At 50.6% G+C, this 26600-nt stretch overlaps 1 protein-coding gene across 2 annotated transcripts in view; it reads right to left on the reverse strand.

The window, feature by feature from the left end:
• Positions 1 to 16: 16 nt before the first annotated feature.
• Positions 17 to 26600, reverse strand: part of fgfr1b (fibroblast growth factor receptor 1b) — a 27061-nt gene continuing 477 nt past the window's right edge. The window contains exons 1-17 of one of the 2 annotated variants that reach the window (XM_036528278.1): positions 26354 to 26600; positions 17118 to 17303; positions 10472 to 10555; positions 9375 to 9547; positions 7909 to 8032; positions 7164 to 7354; positions 6453 to 6597; positions 5567 to 5757; positions 4878 to 5023; positions 4660 to 4781; positions 4404 to 4514; positions 3952 to 4142; positions 3698 to 3820; positions 3429 to 3499; positions 3135 to 3272; positions 1706 to 1811; positions 17 to 1522 (exon numbers count right to left, since the gene is read on the reverse strand). The exon at positions 26354 to 26600 is cut by the window's right edge and continues 477 nt beyond it. In XM_036528278.1, coding sequence (XP_036384171.1) covers positions 1346 to 1522; positions 1706 to 1811; positions 3135 to 3272; positions 3429 to 3499; positions 3698 to 3820; positions 3952 to 4142; positions 4404 to 4514; positions 4660 to 4781; positions 4878 to 5023; positions 5567 to 5757; positions 6453 to 6597; positions 7164 to 7354; positions 7909 to 8032; positions 9375 to 9547; positions 10472 to 10555; positions 17118 to 17283 — 2259 coding nt within the window. In that variant the 5' untranslated portion in view covers positions 17284 to 17303; positions 26354 to 26600 and the 3' untranslated portion in view covers positions 17 to 1345. Of the gene's footprint in view, positions 1523 to 1705; positions 1812 to 3134; positions 3273 to 3428; positions 3500 to 3697; positions 3821 to 3951; positions 4143 to 4403; positions 4515 to 4659; positions 4782 to 4877; positions 5024 to 5566; positions 5758 to 6452; positions 6598 to 7163; positions 7355 to 7908; positions 8033 to 9374; positions 9548 to 10471; positions 10556 to 17117; positions 17304 to 22014; positions 22033 to 26353 lie in introns of those variants that run through there. The other variant, XM_036528279.1, reaches the window with a different exon arrangement.

Genomic DNA, 26600 nt, shown 5'->3' on the forward strand with positions numbered 1-26600 from the left:
CACATTTTAGGATACAAATCGGGCCCAGCTCTGGTGGAAATCTCTCCCCTCTGCGAGCTGCCCTTTCACCGCTCTGAAATACAGAGGAGTGTTCCAGTTCTTTCCCAGAGGGAGGACCCTCCATCCATGCCGAGCGCGCAGACAGGCTGGCAGAAGCAGTCTGCAAGTCCAGATTCCTCAGAGCCACGCAGTGAGGAGAGACACAGCAGAGACGGAGCGCACGGTCTGGGTTGTGGCTGTCGTCACATCCAGCTGACAGCTTGTTGTGTCCCACAGAGTGTGTGTGCATGTCTCGATCACACGGCCAGTACTGAACGCTTCCTTTGGGTAAGCGCTGTGGAGATTTACTGCTTTCTATGCCCTGCTTGGCTCTCACCCACTGAGCCGTCTACAGGAGACCCTCACCACTCAGAGTTTCCATCTACGGTTTCCAAAAGGGGGGGGACTTCCTGTACCCAGCTTCACCCTCTCTTCCCTGACCACAGAGTCCCGTTCCAGCACCTACATTCCTAAGTTCATTTTTTACGCTGCATATTGCATTATTACCTAAGTACAGATATTAATGACTAATCTGTTGTCTTCCTTTAGTATGGGCTTTTACTTCAGAAATGAATCTGCTTGGTGTGCGTGCCTGTTGTCAGTACAGTATTTGTGCATTTCCCCAGTTTTGGGGGTCTCTGGAATGTTTCCCTTGCTGGTGGAGAGGGCCTCCTGCACCACAAAAAGCAGTGAACATGCACAGAACCTTTCTATCTGCTCACACAGTCAGGCCACAGCCGACGGGTGATACTGAACAAGAGTGTGAACAAACCGAGAACCGGTCTCGTTATACTCCTAAACTCACTCTGTGCTGCATCCCTCAGAGTCTCAGAGAGCAACCCCGGGACAAAACTGAAATAATAAGAATATAGTGGAAATATATGTAATCATATTTATACTTTTCTAACGGTATTTACACATATGGTGACTGCTCCTTGGTAATACATTGTCTTTGTGGAAATGTGTCAGCAAAGCAAAAACTAATTTCATATATTCACTATTAACAACAGAAGCAGAAAATGCAGTAAAAGTCGTCTTTGTCGTGCAGTCCTCCATCTGCTGCAGGCTCCACTCGGAGTGCGTTACAGTCCTGTGGGAGGGGGAGGGAGGGGCGGAGCCTTCAAGGTCCTCCAATGCCATCGAGCAGAGGCCCGCGGTCCCTTAGCCATCCTGGTGGGCCTGAGAGGGATCTCAGACATAAAGAGAAGATTTTTCACCCCCTGTGTCCCACCCCCATCGCTCAGTCTTTGGCAGGGTGGGGGGTGAGGGGGGGGGGTTAGGGTGACAGGCGAGTGGTACTGGCCCGTCAGCGCTTCTTGAAGGCCACCCTGTTGGGCTGGGGAGGGAAGGTGGGCAGGCAGGGCTCGTCAACGCCGCTCTGCTGGGAGAAGACGGAGTTGACCCCCGAGGAGTAGGTGGAGCTCAGCGTGTCAGGGAGGCTGGGGGAGTACTGCTCAGGTGGAAACGCCAGGTCCAGGTATTCCTGAAACAGAGGCACAGGTATTACACAGGTGATACCCTGACAGGTGTGTTACGCAGGTGATCCCGTCACAGGTGTAGCACACAGGTGGTCTGTGACAGGTGTGGTTCTGCTGAAGGTGTGGCAGGCAGACTGCACTCTGGCAGGTGTTCCTGTTACAGGTGTGATGGAGGTGAGGCGACTCACCTGATTGGAAGACATGGTCAGAATGCGGTCCAGGTCCTCCACCAGCTGTGCAAATGTGGGCCGCTGACAGGGCACTGCATGCCAACACTCCTTCATTATCATATACCTGCAGGGGGAGAGAGAGAAGGAGGGAGAGAGAAGGAGGGAGGGAGAAAGAGGGAGAGGGAGTGAGGGAAAAGGAGGGAGAGGAGGAGGGAGAAAGAGGGAGAGGGAGTGAGGGAAAAGGAGGGAGGGAGAAGGAGGGAGGGAGGAGAGAGAAAGAGGGAGAGGGAGTGAGGGAAAAGGAGGGAGAGAGAAGGAGGGAGAGGGAGTGAGGGAAAAGGAGGAAGAGAGAAGGAGGGAGAGGGAGTGAGGGAAAAGGAGGGAGAGAGAAGGAGGGAGGGAGGAGAGAGAGAGGGAGAGGGAGTGAGGGAAAAGGAGGGAGAGAGAAAGAGGGAGAGGGAGTGAGGGAAAAGGAGGGAGAGAGAGTGAGGGAAAAGGAGGGAGAGAGAAGGAGGGAGGGAGGAGGGAGAAAGGGGACAAAGGTGAGAAACATGCTCCTCAAGCCCCACTTCTCCACGCAGCAGTATCCATCCATCTCCCAGCATTCACTGGGAAATGGATTAGCTGGGCACGCTGCCCACACTGAGGACTCCGGGCCCCATAAATCAGCGCTGGGCTCTGCAGAGGAGCCCGAGGCGGTACGAGAGAGCCGCGCTCCTGAGCCGAGTCCTCAGCGCTGGGCTCTGCAGAGGAGCCTGAGGCGGTACGAGAGAGCCGCGCGCTCAGCGCCTGAGCACGAGGCGGTACGAGAGAGCCGCGCTCCTGAGCCGAGTCCTCAGCGCTGGAGCCCGAGGCGGTACAAGAGAGCCGCGCGCTCAGCGCCTGAGCACGAGGCGGTACGAGAGAGCCGTGCTCCTGAGCCGAGTCCTCAGCGCTGGAGCCCGAGGCGGTACGAGAGAGTCGCGCGCTCAGCGCTGGAGCCCGAGGCGGTACGAGAGAGCTGCGCTCCTGAGCTGAGTCCTCAGCGCTGGGCTCTGCAGAGGAGCCCGAGGCGGTACGAGAGAGCCGTGCTCCTGAGCCGAGTCGTCAGCGCTGGAGCCCGAGGCGGTACGAGAGAGCCACGCGCTCAGCGCCTGAGCCCGAGGCGGTACGAGAGAGCCGCGCTCCTGAGCCGAGTCCTCAGTGTGAAGGCGAGGGCACAGAAACTGCACAGCATGGCCAGACACTCAGCTCCTGATTTCCTGTCATCCTCCATCCGGAAGGCTCCGCTGCCGACTCTGCAGGTTCTGCTTTAGACCACACCCCCTCTAGAATGTTCATGACCCGCCAACCAATCAGAACACTTAGAATCCTAACAGGCTGAGCAGCCGCAGAGGCGGAGGCTCCGATGTGAGGCACACGGAGCTGCCCGTCTGCGGTGTTTACACGGCCTGCGGCGGGGGCTTACAGCTGCGGGGTGCAGGAGGCGGGCCTGTCCATGCGATGACCCTCCTTCAGGAGCTTAAACAGCTCCTCCACCGGGACGCCGGGGTACGGAGAGCCGCCCAGAGTGAAGATCTCCCACAGCAGCACCCCGAAAGACCACCTGCAACACACAGCCAGCCAATCAGCACACAGGACCACAACAAACCAGCCAGTCAGCACACAGACAGTAAAAAACTGACAAACAGGCTTATTACACACCAACCAATCAGAATGCAGGGTCTTGCAGAGAAAGAGTGGGAAGTAGGGAGACACTCACACATCACTCTGGTGTGTGTAGATCCGGTCAAACAGAGCTTCTGGGGCCATCCACTTCACAGGCAAGCGACCCTGCAGAGATAAAAAACACACACACACACACACACACACACACACACACCCTTTTGTCATTAGTCTGTTGTCGCCTTATGCAGTGCACATGTTAAACTGATCCCATGTGGGAGTGGCTTCTGTGACTGACAGGTGCTGGGAATAGGAGGGTGGGGTTTGTTGTCACTGGGGGCGGGGTCTGGCAGCTACAGCACTCACATTGGTGGTCTTCTTGTAGTAATCGATGTGGTGGATGTCCCGGGCAAGGCCAAAGTCGGCGATCTTCATCACGTTGTCCTCTGTCACCAGGACATTGCGGGCAGCCAGGTCTCTGTGGATACACTGCGCAGACAGACAGACAGACAGACAGACAGACAGACAGGGAACTGTGAGGCCAGGATGGGCAGAGACCAAACGTTCAGACTCATATATCGCTGTCTGAGGGGGTCCAGGTGACCCTCCATCAGGCATACCTTTTTGGAGGCCAGGTACTCCATGCCCCGGGCCACTTGGAAGGCACAGGAGACCAGGTCCTTGATGGACATGCTCTCCAGCGGGGGGTGGGTGGGGTTGTAGCAGTACTCCATGCCGGGGGGGCGGCGGGCTCGCAGGTACTCTCGTAGGTTGCCCTTGGAGGCGTACTCCACGATCACGTACAGGGGGCCTGGAGACAGAGGCAGGGGGATAGGGATTATGTTCCTGTATCACCCCCTAACTCCCTCCATTTCAAATTCAAATTCTCAGATTCTCTAGCTTATCACCCCTCTACTCTACTCCCTCCTCCCTCCCTCTCTCCCTCTCTCCCTCTCTCCCTCTCCCTCTCTCCCTCTCCCTCTCCCTCTCCCCCTCTCCCTCTCTCCCTCTCCCTCTCCCCCTCTCCCTCTCCCTCTCCCCCTCTCCCTCTCCCTCTCCCTCTGTCTCTCACCATTCTTGGTGCAGGCTCCCAGCAGGTTGATGATGTTCTTGTGTTTCCCGATTATCTTCATCATCTCCATCTCAGAGATCAGGTCTGACAGGTCCTTCTCAGTGGCGTCGGCTGGGAAACAGCAGGGAGACACTCAGTTATCCGCACTGCTCCTGTTCAGGTTTCTCAAAGTTAAACTACATCGGGGCGAACCCGTGTGCATCATTCTGCCCCGCCTGTTCTTTCTGCCCCGCCTCCTGCATCAGAGGGAACTCACGTTTCAGCATCTTCACGGCCACCTTGGTCACGCGGTTGGGCTTGTCCCTGTCCAGGCCCAGGGCCTCGCCCATCACCACCTGCCCGAAACAGCCCTCCCCAAGCGGCTTGCCGAGGACCAGCCTGCGGAACAGCGGGGGGGCAGAGGGGTAGTTAGCAGGGGGGCAGGGACAGTGCGGTCACACAGGTGGTGATGTCTGCACTCGTAGGTGAGCGTACCTGTCCCGGGGCAGCTCCCAACGGGGGTCCTGGGGGAGCTCATACTCGGACACGCCCGACAGCACGGGCGTCCCGGTCGAGGAGAGGCGAGACGGCCGCACCAGCATCGCTCCCGAATTCAGCGAGGAGCTGGAGTCCACCGACACCTGCGAGGAGAAGAGGCAGGTTACCCTCAGGTTGCAGGTCACAGGGCGTGCAGCGAGGTTACCCTCCTTCCTCGGGATGTTACTCTAGCATGTTCTGTGTCTTTTTGTTGTCTTCTGTGTTCAGTAAGACACAGCACTGTGTCACAGACTGAGCTGTTCAGATCAGGCCTGTTCATTTGTGTATGTACTGTTGTTCATATGAACCTCTTACATGAAGTTCTGTACCCTCGCCTTGTAAATCACTGTGGAAAAGAATATCTGAGTGTAAACATGAATAACAGACGACAGGAGCAGTAGAGAGAGAGACATGAGAGAGCGGCAGGTATTTTAAATGAAACTCTATAACTGGAAGTGAAAGGTAAGTATAGTTCACCTGCTCTACACCCTTATAAAACTCACTCATCTCTGATCCAAAAGCATTTTAATATTTAAAGAAAAAACTGAAGAGTGAGTCACACAATGCTGTGGCATGTCAACCCCCCCTAGTTACCTGACCAAAATGCGCAGGTAAGCCTTTCAAACCCCCTATCTACTTTCTGTTACCTGTCTACGCAGGGGAATGCTCTTGGCCAGCTTGTGGACAGCCATCTGGCTGTTGAAGTCGGTCTTCTTGGAGGAGCTGCGCATTTTGAAGATGGCGGCGATGGCCACCATGACAGAGATGAGGAGGAAACCCACGCAGTAGATCAGCACCTCCAGGTAGGTCTGGCTGGGGACAGCCGATGGGGGCATGGCTGAGGGGGGAGGGGGAAAAACGACTGAGCACGCGACCATTGAAATCATACACACACGCATGCACTGACACGCAACGACATGCTCTCTCTCTCTCTCTCACACTCACACACACACACACACACACACACACACACACACACACACACACACACACACAGAGCTTGGAAACACAGCTGCATGAACAAACATAAACACACAGAGAGACAGACAGACCTCAGTACCATTATTTCTCAGATCACGCAGCACAAACTCCCATTGTGGCACTATAATGCGCTCTTTGTGCCGTAAGGCTTTCTCCCCCAGTGTGAGACCCGAGACCCATCGTCCCTGGCACCAGTCTGCCACAGATCTGACTGCTCCCCCCCCCACCATAAACCCGAACGTTGCTTCCTATTCAAATATCACATGATAATTCCACCATGACATCTAGAGATTTTCAAATTACACTGGCAGTTTCTCTCTTTCTCTCTCTTGCATAAACACTCACGCAGACCTAAATTAAACACATAACCAGCTGTGACCAGAATAGCAATTACCCAGGCTAAACCCTGAAGTCAGGCAGGAAGTCCATTCCTCAGCAGGAAATGACATCAGCCAGACAGACACACCCACAGGAGAGTTCAAAAAAGCCCAGGAAGGGACATGGAGGAGGGGAGAGGAGAGGAGGAGAGAGAAGGAGAGAGGAGAGCCCTACCTTTGAGGACGGCCAGCCATGCGGATTGGTGGGAGAAGCCGATGGAGTTTCCCGCCAGACAGGTGTACTCTCCGGCGTCCTCAAAGGTGACGTTCCTCAGACGGAGCACCTCCATCTCCTTATCGGTGGTGTTGAGCCCCGCACTCTGCAGGAGAGCCGAAAAACACAGGGGGAACATGAGGAACACCGAGGCCCTGAGAGGAGGGCCAGGCGGTGAGGGCAGGATGAGGGAGAGTGACATCTCCTCCTCTTCCTCACTCCCCTTCTCCAGTGAGGTATTTTAGCTCCCTGTAATATTCCACACCCCTCTACTCCTTTCCCCAAACAATCGGTAAGCAGTGCAGCAGAACGGGCAACATCAAATCATGTCAATCAGTCACATTTATCTTATCATTTACTTATCATTTACCATCTGTGTCTCTGCTCTTGCTTGGGCGAGTCACATGGTGCAGATTTAAATAATAATCTGATTCAAAATCTCTAGACAAACACAGGACACAGCTGGCGAAACTCTCATGATAAATACAAAGCAGGTAGACTGCATATCAGTAACTGTCAGGCACAAACGTTTAACAGAAAACTGAATTCCTGCTGGAGACAGTGTAGGCTGAATGAGGTTCTGTGGACTGAACCTGTAAAAAGCACAGGGGCCCTGCGGGAGGTCGTGAGGGGGTCATGCAGAGGTCGTGTGGGGTCACAGAGGGGTCGTACCTTCAGGACACGAACGTAAGACAGGCCGTCGGGCCCGACGCGGCTGCCGTTAACCTCGATGTGCTTCAGCCACTGGATGTGAGGCTGGGGGTCGCTGAACACCTTACACACAAACTCCACGTCGCTGCCCACCACCACCGTCCGATTGGCCGGCAGCCCCGCCTGGAGGATGGGCCTGTGCGGGGAGCGCTCTGCAAGCACAGAGAGGAGGCGGAGTCAGGCCAGCGGTGGGGCAGGGTCAGATAATTGGATGGGCGGAGTCATGTCTGGGTGGGCGGGGTCAGGTAAAGAAGAGTGGATTATATTTAGAAAGACGAGTGGGCAGGGTCATATTACAAATGATGGACAGAGTCACACTACGAGTGGGTGGGGTCACAATAACAGTGGACAGTGTCATTAAAATTAGTGGGCGGGGTCATGCTATCCACTTTTTTCAGTAGGAAAAGCTATGACACTTTAAAAGCAGGATCAGTGGTTTTTATCGACAGGGTCAGAGTGAGACAGGAAAGCTAATCCTTTCAGAGAAGCTAGAGTATCTTCACTGTCACTCAAAACCAGACCACATTACCCTGAGGTTCGTTTCATTGGAGCAACCATACTCACAATAACACATAATAGCTTTATTGATATGGGACTACCAATGGAGGGAGAGAAAAGCAAGAGTGGTGGGGTCACACGCTGGCGTTGGACCAATGAGGTGAAGGCAGGGTACAGGTAAGAGCCACTCAGAGGGGAGGAGACTGACCCACAACGTCCAGCTGGTAAGTGTGGTTGATGCTGCCGTACTTGTTCTCCACCACGCAGGTGTAGTTCCCTCTGTCAGACGGCACCACAGACTCCATGATTATGGTCCACATGTGCTCTCGAACCTGGGGCCAAGGAAGGGCAAAAGGGAGAGGGACAGAGGGACAGAGGGAAGGAGAGGAAGACATTCAGAGGAAAGAATGAGTCAGTGAGAGAGTGAGAAGGGGAAAGAGAGAGGGAGAGAGTGATTTTCATCTTTTATTGAAGAAAATATATAATATATATTATATGTTATATATTATATAACATATAACACAAATTAACAAATATTTCCTGTACTGTGCTTGCCAGGGCCCAGTCCACCCACTGGCAGACTGAAGAGTTGCAGAGCTCACTCCTGTTACAGCCCTCATTTCAAACCCATGCTTAAATAAGCGCTGACTCTCAGGCATGAGTGAGAGCTGTCTGTACTGACACACTGTATATGAAGCTTCCTGCAGGTCAGGCTACAGTATTCCCTCCTCCTTCCTTGACCGATTCCACCAATGGATGTGCCACATGCATTATGACACAAGCGGTCCCCAATTATGACATCACAGCGGTCACCCTAACAGTAAGGCTCCGTCCGGAATCTACCTACCAACGAACTTCACACTCCACCAGCAAGCACCTCTACATAATAAACACAGATAGCCCACCTCCGTTTGAGGCCACAACATACAGCAACCGCATGCAAAGGGGTGAAATTGCTGTATATGTTACTGTATGAACGTGTGTATAACCATAGCAATTACTGTACGAATCTCTATGTCAGTTTTAAATGCACCAGCACAGTACAATGACTGGATCAACTGACGAATGAACCAATGACCCCGACAGCACAAGGAATCTGCTGTGGACACAATGTAGCCCAGGGTGCCCATGCAGGAGAAGGAAAACAGCCTAATCCTCTTATTTTTCTGCTCAGATGAGTCTGCCCCCCTCCAATGCCTGACCCCCCGCCGCCCTGCAGCAGCGGAGTGGGGACGGGATTAGGAAGATCAAAAGCACCTTTTCGGGGGTGAGATGCAATTTTCCGAGCGGAAGTGTCTGTCCTCGTTAGCGTCCTGAGGCTCTGTGTTTACGCTGTTTCTCCCACCTGCCTCCCCGCATCACACTCACGCCAATGGCAAAGTTTACAAAAATCAACCCCCCCCCACCCCCACCCCCACCCCCCTGCAGGAGCCAGGAGGTCTGACGCAGTCTAGGCGATTTCCGGGAATGAACCTGCTTGGGTACACGCGTGCCCCCTGGACAGAACGCTGGTCTATCAGAGAGCCAGCACCCACAATGCATCTCTTCATGCTGAGACCCACTCAGAGCAGCAGGTGTCACTTTCAAGGCCTTCGGAAGCACAGCGAATGGGGCAGACACTGCAGACGCGTCTGTGACAGTGAGGTGAAATTTCTCTCTTTTTTTTTTTTTTACCTTGAAGCCCCCGATGCGCTGGTCCCTCCTGAACTCCGTCCCATCCTTGTACCAGCGCAGCGTGGGGGTGGGGTTTCCGTTGGCCTGGCAACGGAACTTCACTGTCTTGCTGGCCGGCACGGCGTGCAGCTTCTTCTCCATCTTCTCTGGACTGGCCCAAACGGGAGCCATCGCTGGGGGCGGGGCCATGGGGAGGGAGGGAGAGAGGGAGCGGGGCAGAATGAGAGACGGGGTGGGAAGGGAAACAAAGGGAGTGAAAGTTAAACATTTTGTCATCTCTGCTTGGCGTTTATGGACACCATGCATGAATGTCGGGTTTGTTTGCCAACACAAATATATATGTCATGCCAACAGCGCTCATTGAATGAACTGATCTGAGCCGAGCCAGACAGTGAGAGGAGAAAGGGAAAGAGGGAGAGAGAGAGAGAAGAGAGAGAGAGGTAGAGAGAGAGAGGGGGAGTGAGAGAGAGAGAGAGAAAGAAAGAGAAAAAAAGAGGGTGTGTGGGAGGCAGGCACCCATTATTCCACCACACAGTAACCTTGTGTGCTTCTCTGAGGCCTGTTCTCAGTAAAGGAGTGAAGCTCACAGCTGTGCTACACAGGGCCAGGTGGTGCCACAGAGCTGTGTTTGAACCCTGGTGGTAGAGCAATCCTACAGGCCTAATGAGAGCAGAGAGAAGCCGAACTGCAGGGAGAGTGACTGTCACTGACAGGGAAAGGAGAAAATACAGGATGCTGGACAGGGGAGAGAGAGGGAGAAAGAGGGAGGCATGAAGAAAGAGAGGGAGAGAGAGAGAGAGAGAGAGAGAGAGAGAGAGAGAGAGAGGGAGAGAGAGAGAGAGGGGGAGAGAGAGGGGGAGAGAGAGGGAGAGAGAGAGGGAGAGAGAGAGGGAGAGAGAGAGGGAGAGAGAGGGAAAGAGAGGGAAAGAGAGAGAGAGGGGGAGAGAGTGAGAGAGGGAGAGAGAGAGGGAGAGAGAGAGAGAGGGGGAGAGAGAGAGAGGGGGAGAGAGAGAGGGAGAGAGAGAGAGGGGGGGAGAGAGAGTGAGAGAGAGGGGGAGAGAGAGGGGGAGGGAGAGGGAGACAGAGGAAGCACTCACGTGCGAGCTTTTGGTTGCCAGGTGTCTTGTTTTCCTCGGAGGAAGACTCATCATCATCTTCATCTTCTGATGATGCAAGGGTGTCTGAAAGACCAGAAAACACACCGGCGGTCAGAGCCACACCCACTGCACCATCGGCGGAGAGAATCCTGCCACACCCAGTCAGTCCTCTCTACAAACCGACCCGATGAACAAATCAGAGTGATGCTTTCTGGAGGCAGTGGCTTTAGGTGCACAGGTGCACACACACACACACACACACGCACACAGGAGCACATACACAGAGGAGCACACACACAGAGGAGCACACACACACACACGAGCACACACACACACACACGAGCACACATACACACACACAGGACTACCAGCATGACTAACACGCAGCAGCTCTACCTGAGGATCACACCATACAGACGATCAGCGGAGAGACTAGGAGGGTGATGGTAAAGCTCCTCACTAACCCCTTCCCATCACAAATTCGAATGCAGGAGCAGGCAGCCATCACCCTGCAGTTTCTGCTGCCCCGCCCCACCCAGCCTTCATCTCTGCGCAGTCGGACCTGCGGCCTGAGCTCAAAGGCTGCTGAATGTGGGTGCACCAGAGGGCTGGTCAGACAAACACGCTTCCCCCATGAGCTCATCCTCCGTCAGAGCATGGCACGCTTCCCCTGAAACCGTTCACACAAACACACCAAAATAAAACGCTGCACAGCGTCTCCTCTCCAGCTGTTCCTAATCATTTCTGCATGAACAGCTTCAGACGCAGGAGGAGACAGTGTTGCAAAAAAGCCCTGGATCCGGCCCCAGACGCTTCTACTCAAATGGCACATTCTACACTCAGAGAGAGTAAAGATGCTTACACTGCAGTATGGAGTAATCAGATTGTAGAGCAGCAGTACGGTGTAGTCGTAAGGAGCAGGGCAGCAGTGTGGTGTAGCAGTAAGGAGCAGCAGTGTGGTGTAGCGGTAAGGAGCAGCAGTGTGGTGTAGCGGTAAGGAGCAGCAGTGTGGTGTAGCGGTAAGGAGAAGGGCAGCAGTGTGGTGTAGTGGTAAGGGGCGGCATTGTAGCATAGTGGATAAGGAGCAGCACTTCTAACTGAAAGGTTGCCAGTTCGATCCCCGCTGGGATACTGATGCTATGCTGATGCCCTTGGGAGCACAGGAGTCTGATCTCTCAGTGAGGAGGTGGGAGAGGCAGAAGCAGAAGGGCCAGTAGAGGCCAGGCTTTGACCTTCTCTCCATTTTAATTCAGACGTGTTCTCTAAAGGGGAACTCGTTCCCGTGATCAGGACTCCGATTCCAGCCCATCCTGGGATCCAACTCGCAGATCAAACTTCCCTCAACATTCCAGCTGCTAATCAGAGCAGAATAATAAAAAGTTGTTAAAAATAGGACCTGTTCCTCTGATGTGCCGACGTCAGGCAGAGTCTTGGCTGACATCCAGCCGAAGTTCCTTGCTTCACATTTTCTGAAATTGTTCTTGACGGTAATAAGATTTTCCCTGTTTCATTTCCACTCGACTTCAGTTATTAACCTGAGCAGATTTCAGATAACCGTTTCCAGTGTTTACCTTTGCCAGCATTCACAGGCGTATTAGGAAGAAATATCAAAATCAGAACCAGCGGACCATACTAAACTGCACCCAGCAGGCCTCTCTTCATTTTAAGTGATGACCATAATAATGATTATAGATATTATTGATCATTTATTACTATTATAATAATAATAATATCACTGTAACAATAATGAACAATTTCAAATAAAATCAGGGATTGACATGGAAATGTGAATCAGGTTAGTTTATGGAAACACTCCGTAATAAAAAATTATGTTTCCACTGTTACAGACAAACAACATTTTTTAGGAAAAGCAAACAGCAGCAGCAGCAGCAGTGAAACCCCACATTAGCTGGGCTGTTTTCAGGCCAGGCTGGCTGGGGTGCAGTCGCTGGGATTAACGAAGAGGCGTGTTTTTGGGAAGAGAAGGTGGATGTGGTCCTGAAAGAGCAGGGTTGGGTTCCAGCTGGCGAGGAGGAGCCAGGACTGTGCTAAAGCACTGCTTTGTCCCGCTGTGCGGATCAGAGCTGGCAGCCCCGGCTGCTGCAGTGAAACAGCCCTTTCATTTCAGCGTGTCTCCACAGGGAAGCTGCGGTGAGCTGAGCCCTTTGGCTCTGCTGCCGGGAGTGGAAATGCTGGGGCGCTGAGATGCTGTTATTTCAGACTGAAGCTCTCCTCTTCACATCAGCTCTCACCCTTCCTAACCTGCGACGGCCAGGTGGAACTCAGTCACTCACTCACTCCAATATGCAGGCACAAATGCATACATGCACACTAGCACACATAAAAGCACGTATGTACTCCGACACGCACACAGGCGTGTACACATGCGCGAGTTGCAGCACTGAAAATCTGCTCTTCCATTGTCTGCTTTCCTCCACATCTACCTACTATCTGTATGGCTGAATGGAGTTTCTCCCTCAGCAGAGACACACAGAGCTCCACTGGTTTAAGCAGATCAGCACAGGGCAGAGCACAGGGCAGAGCACAGGGCAGAGCACAGGGCAGAGCACAGGGCAGGGGCCACAGAGTAACAGTGTAACAGAGTGACAGTGTAACAGAGTGACAGTGTAACAGAGTGACAGAGTAACAGTAACAGTAACAGTAACAGTAACAGTAACAGTAACAGTAACAGTAACAGTCCCCCTGCCATCCACAGCCCGCTGCTCATGGGACCGAGCCCAGCTGCCAGACAGGAAGTAATAATAGACAGGATCACTGCTGGGATTTCCTGCCCCCACCACAGCGGCGCGAGGGGGCGGGGGGGGGGGGGGGGGGGCGCTACCAGCACTGTGACTCACTGCGGGGGCATATCAGTGAGGGCCAGGCTGTCACCCACCTGCAGGTGGAGATTCTGTAAGCCTGGGGGGGCCAGAGTGGGGGGGGGGGGGGGGTGTGTGCTGACCAAAAATGTCCTCAAAAATGATGGAGAGAATGGTACAGTTTGAAGCCCTGAGTTGAACCAGGTTCCCAGCTCATGCTCCTACTGATAGGGACACACAAGGGGTTAGACCAATGGACTCGGTGTCTGTGTTGGATTTTAGCTTGAGAAATGAATCATAAACACCTTTTTTCTTCTAACACATCTCATAGTGTTTATGTTTGATCAAAATGCGCTTCTAAAATTGCTGACTCCTTTTATGGCTTTTTGCTTGGGTTGTGCCTCACTTGTATGTTGCTTGGATAAAAGCTCAAAGGAATAAATGTAAATGTAAATAACGTCTAATAAGTAACTGTTAAACCGTTAAGTGTAACTGATGAGACAGTCATCAGTGGTTGATCAAATGATTAATTAAGCACCGTATCAGTTTACATCCCTACCCCAGCTGTATCACTGCTGTTCGAGCTGAGGCAAAATTAGCAATGCCTTCCCAAACTTCAGCCCGTCCCCAAGAAACACAACGGTTGCCACAGCAACCCACCCTGGCGGGGGAAGCTCCTCCCCCACAGAGGGCCAGTGTTTTTCAGCTTTGAGTCACACCTGGGCCCGACGGCCGCAGGCAGGAAGTGACCGTCTGAGTTGAAGGAGGCTACTGGAAATTAATCCTCCTGAGAGCCCCACCATTCAGACCATACCATCTGCTTCCCTCTCCCTCTCTCCCTCTCCCTGTCTCTCTCTCCCCCTCTCTCTCTCTCTCTCAGTTTCCCTCATGATTAAAGTACTTCTGTCTTCTCAAAATAAAACCAGCATTTGTGTAAAGAATACACAAAACACTGAACACTGAAACAGTACCCCCTTTTTGTCATCATCTGTCTATCTCTCAGTCTGTTGATCTGTCAAACTGTCTGTCTCTGTCCATTCATTGATCTGTCTATGTGTCTATCTGAAAGGTCTTTTAGACTGGCCCTTTGAAGTGCCCCCCACCCCCACCCCCGGTCCAGGGTGATGTAATCCTGTACCTCCTTCATAAGACAGCCTGCTGGCTCACCTGGCCATGGGTCCCACAGAATCCACCTCACAGCACCGAGGTATGAGGAGGCTTCTGTCACTCACCTGCAAAAGCAGTCATGGCTGCTAGCAAAACGGAACATCTAAAAGACTACTTACACAAGATTCTCATTGAAGTTCATTCGCTCAACTTTAAAAATTAAACCAAAATATCTCCCACCCGTACATTTTTCCTGCTACCTTAAACTTTTTGCTCCTGTCAGAAAGCAATGTTTTTTCTGGCTGTCAGCTGAAGTGGGTTCCTGTCTCCGATTAGGAGTGCTCTGCAGCGCTGACGTGCTTCCAGTCAGTGTGGGAAGGAGGGGATTCTGGGAAGGGGTGGGGGGACTATTTGGTCATTATGAGGTGGCGGGCAACACAGCGTATCATCTTTCCTCCAGCTCAGCCCGGCTGCCAAGTCGCTCCTCGAACCCAGATCTCCCACACGGCCCTCAGCCTCGGGCGGAGCCGACGGCTCCCTGCTCCCTCAGCCCAGCCCGGTTTACGCAACTGTAATCAACGTCACGCTCTGCATGGAAACACAGTGACACACTGACAGAGGAGCTGCCCAGATCGAGCTGCGTGGCCCGCTGCAGCCAGCCGAGCCCACAGAGGCAGAGCGGAGAGGCTGCCGTCACTGGCACCTGAAGCTCCCGACCTTCACCGAGATCACGCAACCCAACATACCAGCAACTCACCACCAGCCCCCACTCATAAATCACATTCTGAAACAGTGATTTTAAAAATGTTTAAATAAAATTTATTGAAAAATTAATTTCAAAAAATGTATTGAAAGTATACAATAACATTTTTACTAATGTGGAGTTCTACTGATCTTATGTTATACCTGGAAAAATTAAAATATTTTTAAATGTTTCACTTGGATATTTTATATTGTGATCATATAAAATACAGTCGATGTTACCATCTCAACTGTCTGTGACCTTCTTGTGACACAAGAAAGGACAGGGGGTGACCCTAATCTTCAGGTAGGGCACTCCACCCGCCCCCCCCCCTGCCTCAACCCAGGTCCTACCCTAACCCTAATAGTATAAGAGCAGCAATTACTCAGAAATTATGCAACTTAAAACTATAATAATAATAGTAGTATTGCATTACATAACTGTCATGATTCCAGAACATTCCTGAGTTTCTGTCTTCTGGCTGGGTACTTTTTGAGTATATTTATCAGAGCAGAGTGCAATGTGAAACTCAAACAGAGAGGAAAGCCAATGTGTTTCTCTGATCAACAATTCAATGGAATGACACGTGAGTCACAAGTCACAGTCATCGGGGTAAATTTGAATTTAAAAAAAAAAAAAAAAAAACTTTAATAAACTGCGCAGCATAAGTTGTCGTGAAGCAAATGGGCATAAATCCAGAAAACAGTGAGATTATTTTAGAGGATAGGAATGTTGGCAGAATCTGCTCTACACATGGAGCTGTGTTTATAAATTCTTTGGAGGAGTCAAATTACTTCAGTTAACAAGATCTGACAGCAAAAAAGAAAAAGAGTTACGACAGAAATCCATCACAACCAAGCAGAGGTCATTTACAGAGGTTTTATATGCATCTCCGAATGGTCTCTAAAGTCAAATACCCCAGAGCCAGAGGGATTTGAACACTGGACAGCCAAAATGCCAGTTTCACGATAGTGTGAAGAAAGGAAAGCTCCAGAGAGACAGAGAAGGATGCCATCTGGATTGTGAGTGTGGAGGGGTTTAACGAGTTCCAGCAAAGCTCGTTAATTCTGCATTAAAACGAGGAAATGAGGGGAGAGAAACTGCTGTTCCCGGGCTGGTATGGGACCGGCCCTGGGCCTGACAGCATGGGCTCATTCACCAAAACCCCACAGAGACAACACCATCACATCTCCCAGCCCACCAGCCCAACACAAACCTTATTCCCCGCCCAACTCAAACCACACCACCATCCCCACCACAAACCATACAGCCATGTCTGCCACGCCCATCACAAACCATACAGCCACGCCCATCACAAACCATACAGCCACGCCCATCACAAACCATACGGCCACGCCCATCACAAACCACATGGCCACGCCCATCACAAACCATAAGGCCGTGTCCATCAAAAACAAGGAAAAACAGTCTCCCGCTACTGGCAAAGACAACACAAAGGAATATCAGAGATTATTAGATTCACCCAGAGACTTAACAGCTGCATTCTCTGTTATGAAATAGAGCACAACTGCGGAACCCTCCAAACTCTCAGTCAGCAAAACAGCATTATACCCAGCATGTGGATGTGTCTCAGTTTGCCTCGGGTATAGTGTTAGTGGCCATAGTCTTCCTTCGCAAGACCACGTGATCACCTGGCTTTCCATACTGTCTGCTGGAAAAATTACTTATTTTCAAGCTCCAGCTGAACGCACAAGAAATGCAAAGTAACCCAGTGCGAACCCTTCAGAAAGAGCCAGAGGTGCCCCTGAATTTGGAGGATTCCCTACTGGTTGCATTCAACAGGTCCCTGAGGAGGATGGAAGAGGAAAGGAGAGAGGAGAGGAGAGAGGAGGAAAGGGGGAGAGAGGAGAGGAGAGAGATCTTGCCAGTAAAAGAGACAAAGTTTGGGGGACTGCTCCAGGGAAACCTCCAGGGTGTGTGGAATGGGTGAGGGTGGTGGGGGCGGGGTCGACCCTACCTGGGTCTGTGATGGCAGGGCGGGCTTGGGAGGACTGGGCAAGGACGGCCCACAGGAACAGCAGACTCCACGGCAACAGCATCCTGCAGCCAGGGCGACCGTGGGCGGAGCTACAGCTGGGGGCGGAGCTGCAGAGAGCTCTCCATCCAGAAGGCCGAGGCATCATTGCTGGTCCATGCACTCTAACTGCAGCCCGAGAGAGAGGGAGAGGGAGAGGGAGATGGGGAGAGAGAGGGAGAGGGGGAGAGAGAGAGAGAGCAGGAGAGAGGGAGAGGAGAAGACAGGGAGAGAGAGAGAGGGAGTGAGAGGGAGAAACTTATTTCCGGCATGCTCCGTCCCCGTTTCCTTGTCACTGGTAAAGGCTTAGGTCCTATCACATGGAGAGACACATTGTGGGCTTCATCACGGAGCACAGAGGGCTGCTGGTACGTATTTTAATTTACTGCCACTATGTGAAGGAGCAATAAAACGCGATTTACGCTTTAACAGTGTCACAGGAGGGACAGCTGGAGGCATGGAGCTGTGAGGAAGACAGTCAGGCCATTGTTTTCAGCCTGTAATCAGATTCACACAGACAAACTAGGTTTGTATTTCATGTTCATTCATCATTGTTATTGTGACAGGAATAACAAGAATAGGAAGATCCTAACACAGGGTGTCCTCAGAGGAGCGGAGAATACAGCCCACAGGATTTGGTTTTATCCTAACTGCCTAACTGCAACCTGCCAAAAACTGCTTCTGAAAACGTCAGGTCAGCCGTGGGTGAACTTCATCCATCGACCCATTACCTGTAACGACTTTACCCTGCAGAGGGCAGCGCTGAGTCAAACCCCGCAGGCTGAGGGCACAATGTGGGACAACAACCTGGACACTGGCCAATCACAGGGGGGTGCTCTTACACACCTGCGCGCGCACACACACGTGCACAAAAACACACACACACGCACGCACACACGCACAAACACACAAACACACACACACGAGCAAACACACACACACAGAAACACACCACACACAGAAACACACAGAAACACACCACACACAGAAACACACAGAAACACACACACACACACACACGAACGCACACACACGAACGCACACACACGAACGCACACACACACGAACGCACACACACACGAACGCACACACACACGAACGCACACACACACGAACGCACACACACACGAACGCACACACACACACACTCAAAGAGTACCATTTGCTGGCATTCATTCATTTTCCTGCCCAATGAAACAGTCAGTCTTAAAACACAGATGTTCCAGATCCAGTGCCGTCCGTTTCTGCAGGTTTAGCTGCATGATTCGGGCTCACCTGCGGGTATCAGAAATCGATTCTCACAGGCCTGCACGGCTCACGCTGCCAGGGGGTGGCTTGACTGTTCTGACACATCCTGACTCCAGTACAGAGTGGTCCACATGGAACCACAGGGGGTAAGTGTCTTTCACAAAGGTATCACTTCTGAACAACCCTACAGTCTAGAGTCCACTGTTCTGCCGCCTACAGGACAGAGGCGCTACTGCAACCTTCCGTGGGCAGACAGCTTCTCAGCGGCTCCCTGTCCCAGAGAGAGCAGCTGCCGTTTCTGCGCAGAGATCACTCACACCCATTCAGAGTGTCAGATAAAAATGATAAGTGGGTCTCTTAAATCATTTGGCCCGGTTTCCTGTGCTGTGTACAGAGACACGCCCGTCCCATCCGCAGCTCTGTCCTTCATCCGTTTCCGTGGCGTCGGGCGGTCTCACAGCGGGGCTGGGCAGCAGGAGGCCGCTTAACAGCGACGCTCGCGGGGTTTATGGAGAGACCATCAGCACACTTCATCTCCCGCACCGGCGGAAGCCGTAAAACTTTAAGCATCTCTTAAATATACGGCTCCCGAGCACAAGGTCCTTGTAGAGATTTATGGGGGAGACGCTGCTGGTGATTTGGCAGGTGGAGGTAGCTGGAATGCCGATGGTGTCCCCTAACTCCCCCCACTCTGTGTTTATGGATAGGGTGACTTGAACTCCAGCCACCAGCTCTGAATTACTACAGGACACTTAAAACGCGGATGACTTTGGCTAACGGTCACCATGGCAATAAAGCGCACAGGTATGTACAGGCAAGTGCAAGCTCAATATAATGCCAGGATGGAGAGCAACAAAACCAGCAATAATAACTGTAATGGTTATTAAATATACAGATAACTCCGTTTGAAAATCCCTGTCTAATCCCAGGCTCAGAGTCCACTTTGTGGTCCAAGACAGCAGAGGGCAGGTAAAAACTTCCTGCTCTCCACCTGCTCCCTCTCGCTCTAGTGCGCCCCCTGCAGGCTTGGCTGTGAGGGTCCGACCATAAACAGGACAGAGGGGCTCTCGTGGGGTTTTTTTTCCCTGCTTTGGAAGAGTTATGCCCACTTCCTGTAGGGGGAGCTCAGATGAAACGCAGAAACTCGTAGATGCCCAGGAAGGGTTGGACGCTTTCTTCTCCTGCCTGCAATGGAGCCTCCTCTCACAGGAGGGTGGGGTTACTCCTCCTCCTGCCCCTGGCCCCTCCCTCTCTCCCTTCAGTGGAGGAAATGACCCTCTTCAGTTCCCATCCGACACGCGTCAGCCACCCGCAAAATTAAGGAGAACGCCTGGAGCCACGTTGCCACGGCAACCCGAGCGGCCATCCGAAGGCACCTGGAAATGCATTCGGCTTCCGTGGAAGTGCGGGACGCCCGAGGTGGGGCTGCGTATCCGTGGAGGCAAACAAACGCAGCGTCTCAGACTCCGATACGCTCTCCGCACTCCGTGGAGCTCCCTGTAACTCCTACACACTCTCCTCAACACGAGCCCCCACAGGCCACAGCAAGCGGGTCACATAGCACAGTCCTGCTGATTGAAGGGACTTACTGAAACGATGAAGTCCATTTCTGATGTTCTGACATAAATGGTCTCATATGTCTACTATTCCTAATTTGGTAACAGTCTTGGTTGACAGTGGAATTTACTAAATATATTTAATTCACACTGAGTGGTACTTGGAAGTCGAAAACGAAAACTACAAGCAATAGAAATGCACATATTCCCCTACCAATAATTCATGGGACCAAATCAGAGACTAGAGATACACATTCACCATTTAGATTAATTTGATTTTCATACTGTGTACTCTATGGGTCCTGTGATTTAAAAAAGCCACATAAGGAACCCTAAAGCACCCCACCCACCCCAGAGAAGCACGCTGAGTCAGACCGTATTCCTCTGCATGAATAAGGAAGCTGTGCCCTCCTGAAACACAGGGGGCGCTCTCTCACACAGAACCTCCACTGCCAGTGAGCCCACAGAATACACCCTGTCTCTCCTCAGCCTCTTCTGGGAAGCTCACCTGGGAGACCACACCTGTGTTTTATTCCTGTGGCCTTAATGATCTGAAATGCCACTGCAGGTTTACTGTAACTATAAACCAAACTGCCTCAGGCATATTATAGTGCATTTTTATGTATTTAGTCATTAATTACTTTTAAAGAAACAGGTCTGTAATTCTGCCCTGGGATTCATTTCTGTTGACGGATTCTGCAGCTCCGGTCCTGGCCAGCTTAGCCGCTGCCATGTTTCTCTGCCCGCCTGTGCTGATTGGCTGAGTGGAAAAACCCCCTTTTTCAGCAGTTGAAACTGGAACAGTAAGTGTGACTTCAGCCATTGAGCGGCTCAGAGAGAAGGCTGAGCTCTGAGGATAATTACAGATTTTCCACTTACTATAAACCACCTCCAAGTACTCAAATACACAATCACCATAAATACTTCAGGACAGACGCGTAAACACGCAAAAACCGAACAACAACACAATCAACGCACTTTGGGGAAGCCTGAGGAAAAGATGCGTTTTCTGGAAGCGTGGGCAGAAACGTCTGAAACGGGATATTGACTGTTAAAAGAAAATAACCAGAGAAGCACGCAACCTCTCCTGGCGCAGGGTTCTGTAAAAAATTAAAAACAACTCAGCGCAACGAAGTCTTTCCGTAGTTCCGCTGTTTCTGTCATTAAAAGGGGCTTAACTCACATTAACCAACGTACATTTAACCAAAACCTGACAGTTAGCCAACTGCAGGCAAAGCTTATTTGAAAATCAACCCACTTTAAATGGGGGTGTGTTTCTTAGCAGAGCATGTGGAATGCCTATTGTCCTGATTGCAGGCTAATGTTGTTACTCTCTCATCTCCCCTGTGGCTTCAGCTCAGTCCCCAATTACTGCATGCTGGCATCCATGTTCCTCTGCCCTCCACTCCCAGCCAGAGAGGGGCTGCCTCTGCTAATTTCTCAAACGAGCACCCCAAGAAAGACACACATGCACACACACGCACACACACTCCACGCACACACACACCCCACACACACACCCCGCACACACACCCCACAAGCGCTGGAGCTTTCTTATGTTCTGAGAAAACAGCACCTGGCAGAGGTTCAGCTGGAAGAGCAGAACAGGGCGTCTGTGCAGACGGTGGCTGTTGCATTCCCTGACACCTGCTTGACCCGCATTGTTTCAGTCTGAACTGTTAACCAGGCCCTGCTGCCCCTTCAGCAAACGTTCATTTTTACATATTATTTACACTGCTGTACCCCATTTGGAACTCAAACCTGGAATACTATGCTTATCGTCTCAGTCTGTGATAAAGCCACCAGACAAGAGAGATATTCCCGCAGTTCCATCTATAAAATTAACTACTTGTGTTCACAAAAAATGTTGTCCTCATTAACCAGGACTTAGATTTGATGTATTTGTATGAATGTATACATGTGTTGGTCATTTTTGAGATGTTTTTCTCCTTTAAGACAATCAACACAAACGATCGGTTTTAGACCTTATAACATGGAGTGACCGTATGAAGGAAAGTGTGGATTTCTCTACTCACAACACACTGGTTGATGGACGCAAGACTTCAGTAAAGTAAAAAGCTTTCTTCTCAACAGTCTGCTCGCAAATGAAGGTAGAAACTCCCCCGAGTTACAGAGAGGGAGAAGCGTTTTTGCCTTCCTCTTCAAGATCTCTGAGCCTCTGAACTCTGTTTAAAGCATCAGAAAGCCCCTCCTGCTTCCTTTAAGCCCCTGTCCCCGTGGACACGCCAGATAAAATGGGAAAGCCTCACAGTCACGTCCACCTGGCGGAACAGACGCACCGCATGCACGAGTCACTCTGAGTGCAGTGAAGGTGGTCGCAGCCACGCGCCGTGGGTGACTCAGTGATCCGACTCGGACCGCTCTCCGCTTCTGGGAGCCGTGAGCTGAGTGTTAGTCACCCGGTTTGGCACATCTCCAGGTGACAAGGACAGCTATCTCTCTGGCCGCTGATTCACCAGTTAAGCGCTGAGTCCAGTTGGTAGACGGAGGAAGTTTCCGGCTTGCGGCAAGTGAGTGGAGCCTTGAGATAATAACAGGACACTCTCTAACTGTTTCTCCTCTACAAGTGTCCATTCCCCCCGAACACACACCCACACACCGTCCATTCTCCCCCAGCACACCCACACATGGCCCATTCAGCACCCATGCCCACAGAGTGCTTAGTGACCCTGCTTTGTAAGGATGATGTCAGAAAAACGTGAAAGGAGCATGCAGAATGCATGCTGGGCGAAACCAATGGCCCATGGAGCTCTTCTGGCAAAAAATTAACTGCCAGCTCAAGGACATTACAGGAAGGGAAGGAGGAAGAGTGAAAAAAGAGGTCTCGTTGCTAAGTGATCCAGTCTAGGTTTTCTGATTATATCAGCGGAAGCATTTCACTGTACGTCCCATACTCTGTAGTGTTACCCTGTGCTTCTCCCTGCATTGACTACCACACAAACTCGGGGAAGAAATCCACTATAAACGACCCGTTTTGATCATTTTAACCATACGATACCTCACTAGTTTTTTTTACTGTGGGGAAAAAAAAAAAAAACATTCTCAAACTTTATACAATATCTTCCATGTAGGTCAAACTGTAAAATTACACACTTGTTCCAGCCAAGAAAGGAGTCTATTAGCTCTCACATCAATTTCCAAAACCCTCAAACTCTTCCAGTTACCGACTCAAACTCAGTCTATCCAGTAAGGGCTCTTACACAGAAACCTCTCAATCCACAACTGTAATTAAAAGGTGCTGCTGCATTTACAGACTTGCTGAAGCTATGAGAACGTTTCAGATGATGGAGCCAGTCCTGTAACTGGTAGGCTGAAATAAGGTGAAAGCCTAGAGAATGTGCATGGAGAGCCAAGTGCTAAAGAACTGCACCCACGGCACCCCTACTAGCTAAACTACTAACTTTCCTTCCACTCTCTTTAGAGAGTCATGGCAACTCAGAGAAACTTTTCAGCCATTCTCATAGCTCACTGCATTTCAGAAACCCAACGGATCATCCCTTTGCTTTGGCCCTCCTGCTCTTTGGTCATGCACACCAGCTTAGTGCACAGTTAGTGGTCCTGCTGATTTGAACCAATAACAGCAATTTGCCACAGAAGCAAAATCCTGACTGCTTCAACAGATAGGTCACTGTTGCTATGAGCACAGGCTGACTGAGGCTGAATCAGCACAGTCACCTTCACCCGTACCACCTTCGGCATGAAAACATGTTTTTGTTTATGATAAATTTACCTACAGTAATTAAGAACATAACAGAGGTTGGACTTTCCACCTCTTGCTCGATAACCAAATTGTCTCATACAGTCAATACGAGATATTTCATAACCCAACACCCCCTGGAGTTCAGCGGTAGAAGAGAAGCAGGTTTACCAAGCAGGGAGGTGTGCTAAAAAGGACCTAAAATGTGGAACTACGTTCCCTTTGGAACGATAAACTTTACAGTTTCCCAGCTAAAGCCACAAAGCCAGCCTTTACATAGCAGTCCTCTGCTGGAACTGTGCCCAGTGCGGGTCCGGTCCACGTGACACGCAGAGGCGAAGTTCCCGGGTATGTGTGTACGTTTACGCAGAGACCGCTTCAGTCTCCCATCAAGGTTTCAGGGACTAAACTAAACACTTGACTTTAGGTTGGACACTACCATTTATTACTTGGTTGGCTGCAAGGGCGTAACTTTGGGTTGAACATTGGCGGGGTTGAGGTCTCCATGAATATGATTATTTGGGAGGTTGTATTGGCCGGTTTTGATTATTGGGGGGGTTACAACCCCCAAAAATGTACGCCCATGGTTGGCTGACTACCTAGTCCATCACTCATTGATATACCATTAATTCCTTGCTTTTGGGCGGTGTCAGAATGTCAAAGCAATCATATATAAATCATATATAAATAACCTCATTTTTTGTACACTGGGGACGGGGGCTGAAGCAGTGAGCGCCCTCTGGCTTGCACTGCAGCATGTTAGATCGCGTAAGAGCAGCATTTTAAATACGAATGAGAGAGAGCCAGCAGCCTTGGCTGGGCTGGTAGACACGCTGTGAGAGGCGGAGACACTGCAAAGATACGCCTTACTAGATAACACAAACCTGGAGGGAGCTTAGCCTTGGCATGTGCGTGTGTGGCGACTGCACGTATTTAAGACTGAAGGGAAGTTCCTACTAATATGAAACGTGGTTAAACAGATCTCTCCGTGCAAATAAAGCTACATTGCTTACACTTCTGACCCGTTTGTTGTCCTCTTTTGACATGCAAAACTGATGTCAGTCAGCGGTGAATGGCGTGGTCCGCGGTATTGATATGCTAAAGACACTCAGCCAAAATCTTGCTTCTCTGGTAATCAGGAAGAGCAGGAGAAAGTCAGACCCCCACTTAGCTTTGCATGTAGCCTATCTGTTATTTAAGCTACCGTGTGACGTCATAACGCATTTTTAAATGATCATAGGTATGCCGAGTTGTAGCTGGCATGTTTCTGTGGAAAGTGCTTGAGCACACGCAGCGCATCATTTGGAAGTAAAGCAGTCCTGGGTTCATCCCCACGGCAAAACGGCCTCGGGCCACCCGGTGTCGGGTCCACCTGCACGTGACAATGGCGCGAGCTGCCTGGAGCGCACTTATTACCCCAGATCACAAAATCATACACCGCTTTTACAGAGTCACGCTGCACTTTAATCCGCTGATCATAATTTCCGTCTTTAATGATCTCAGCAAGAGAGATCAAGTCACGTTTTAGAAGTTCTGTCAAAACGAACCCAATTAACAGGGTCAGTCAGCACAACGAACAAGTTGTTAAAACGGCAGTAAGCAACATTCGCTTCGCTTATCGACATCGAAGGCTTGTCTTGTGTCTCTGCTTTACTTTTGTTTAGTAAAATATTACAGCAGTTATCGCAGCGGAATCCTTTACACCATAACATGCATTATTTTCCCACAACAAAAGAGTTTGATGCTTAGTTTGAACAGAAACCTTTAAGTTCCCTGCATGACTTTAAGACGATATACAGAACTCAGGACAAACGGCCGCATTCATTTCAACTGAGCATCGTTTTCCGCTTTACTTAAACAGGGCACAGGTGGCCAAAAGAACAGTTTCCGAAATGAAATGCGTTACCAGTTAAATATTGCGCAACAGTGCGTAATAACACGGTTTAATATGAAGGCTTAGGGTCTGCCTGACGTTCTTCATCGGTGACCCCTCCCACGCACATATTTCTACGACATGTGCTACTGCTGACTTTGCCCTTAAATATGTAACTATTTTTTTCTTTTTATCCCGCTGAATCATTTCGGGGACCACGCAATCCACATAAATGCAATTAGTCACTTTTGGACAGAATTCAACAATTGTACATTTACATTTCGGCCACATTATTTCATTAATACAATCACTTTGGACTCACTATGTCAAATGAATAATATTTCTAAAAAATTTATTTCTTTTCTCCCAAAACAAGCGGAACACGAGTGGTCATCCCTGGAATCTCCGCTCGCGTCCTCAATCAAGAAACATTTCAAAACATATCTTTTTTAAAAAATGTATAGCGGATTTTTCTTAAGACATTTCAATGGCGAGGCGCCGACATGAGGAACGGGTTGTTTTCCCTTCTCCAGAAACACTAGACATGGAGCAGAAAAATTCCACTGGGCGCCAGGGGGAACGGTTTATCCGAAACAGACCAGTTGTTGAGGAGTTCGTGTAAATTAAGCGCGGTTCCGCAGTCCGAAGCTGCAGGACTGGGTTATTATTGCAAAACAGACGGACAGCAAATAAAGCGCACGCTATAACGCTCACAACATGAAACAAAACAAAATGAAAATAATATTAATATTGTATCTGCCCAAGTCAAAGCAGTTCATCTTACCTTTTTGCCAATGAATCTTGACGTGACACTATGCCCTCGCTGAAGAATGGGGTATCCCAGATGGAATCCTTAATTACTGTTAAGCGCTTTGGGCTTAATTTTAGAAACTTATTCCAAAAACCAATTTGGAACGGTCCACACAATTACACTATGCCTTGAGGAATACCCATTGATGAGAAACCGGGAGTAACCGAATTCACCCAGTGCTCCGCTGAAAGAGGGTGAAATCAAAGCTCACTAGAGTATA

Source organism: Megalops cyprinoides, chromosome 5, assembly GCF_013368585.1.
Source record: "Megalops cyprinoides isolate fMegCyp1 chromosome 5, fMegCyp1.pri, whole genome shotgun sequence".
Taxonomy (NCBI): Eukaryota; Metazoa; Chordata; class Actinopteri; order Elopiformes; family Megalopidae; genus Megalops; species Megalops cyprinoides.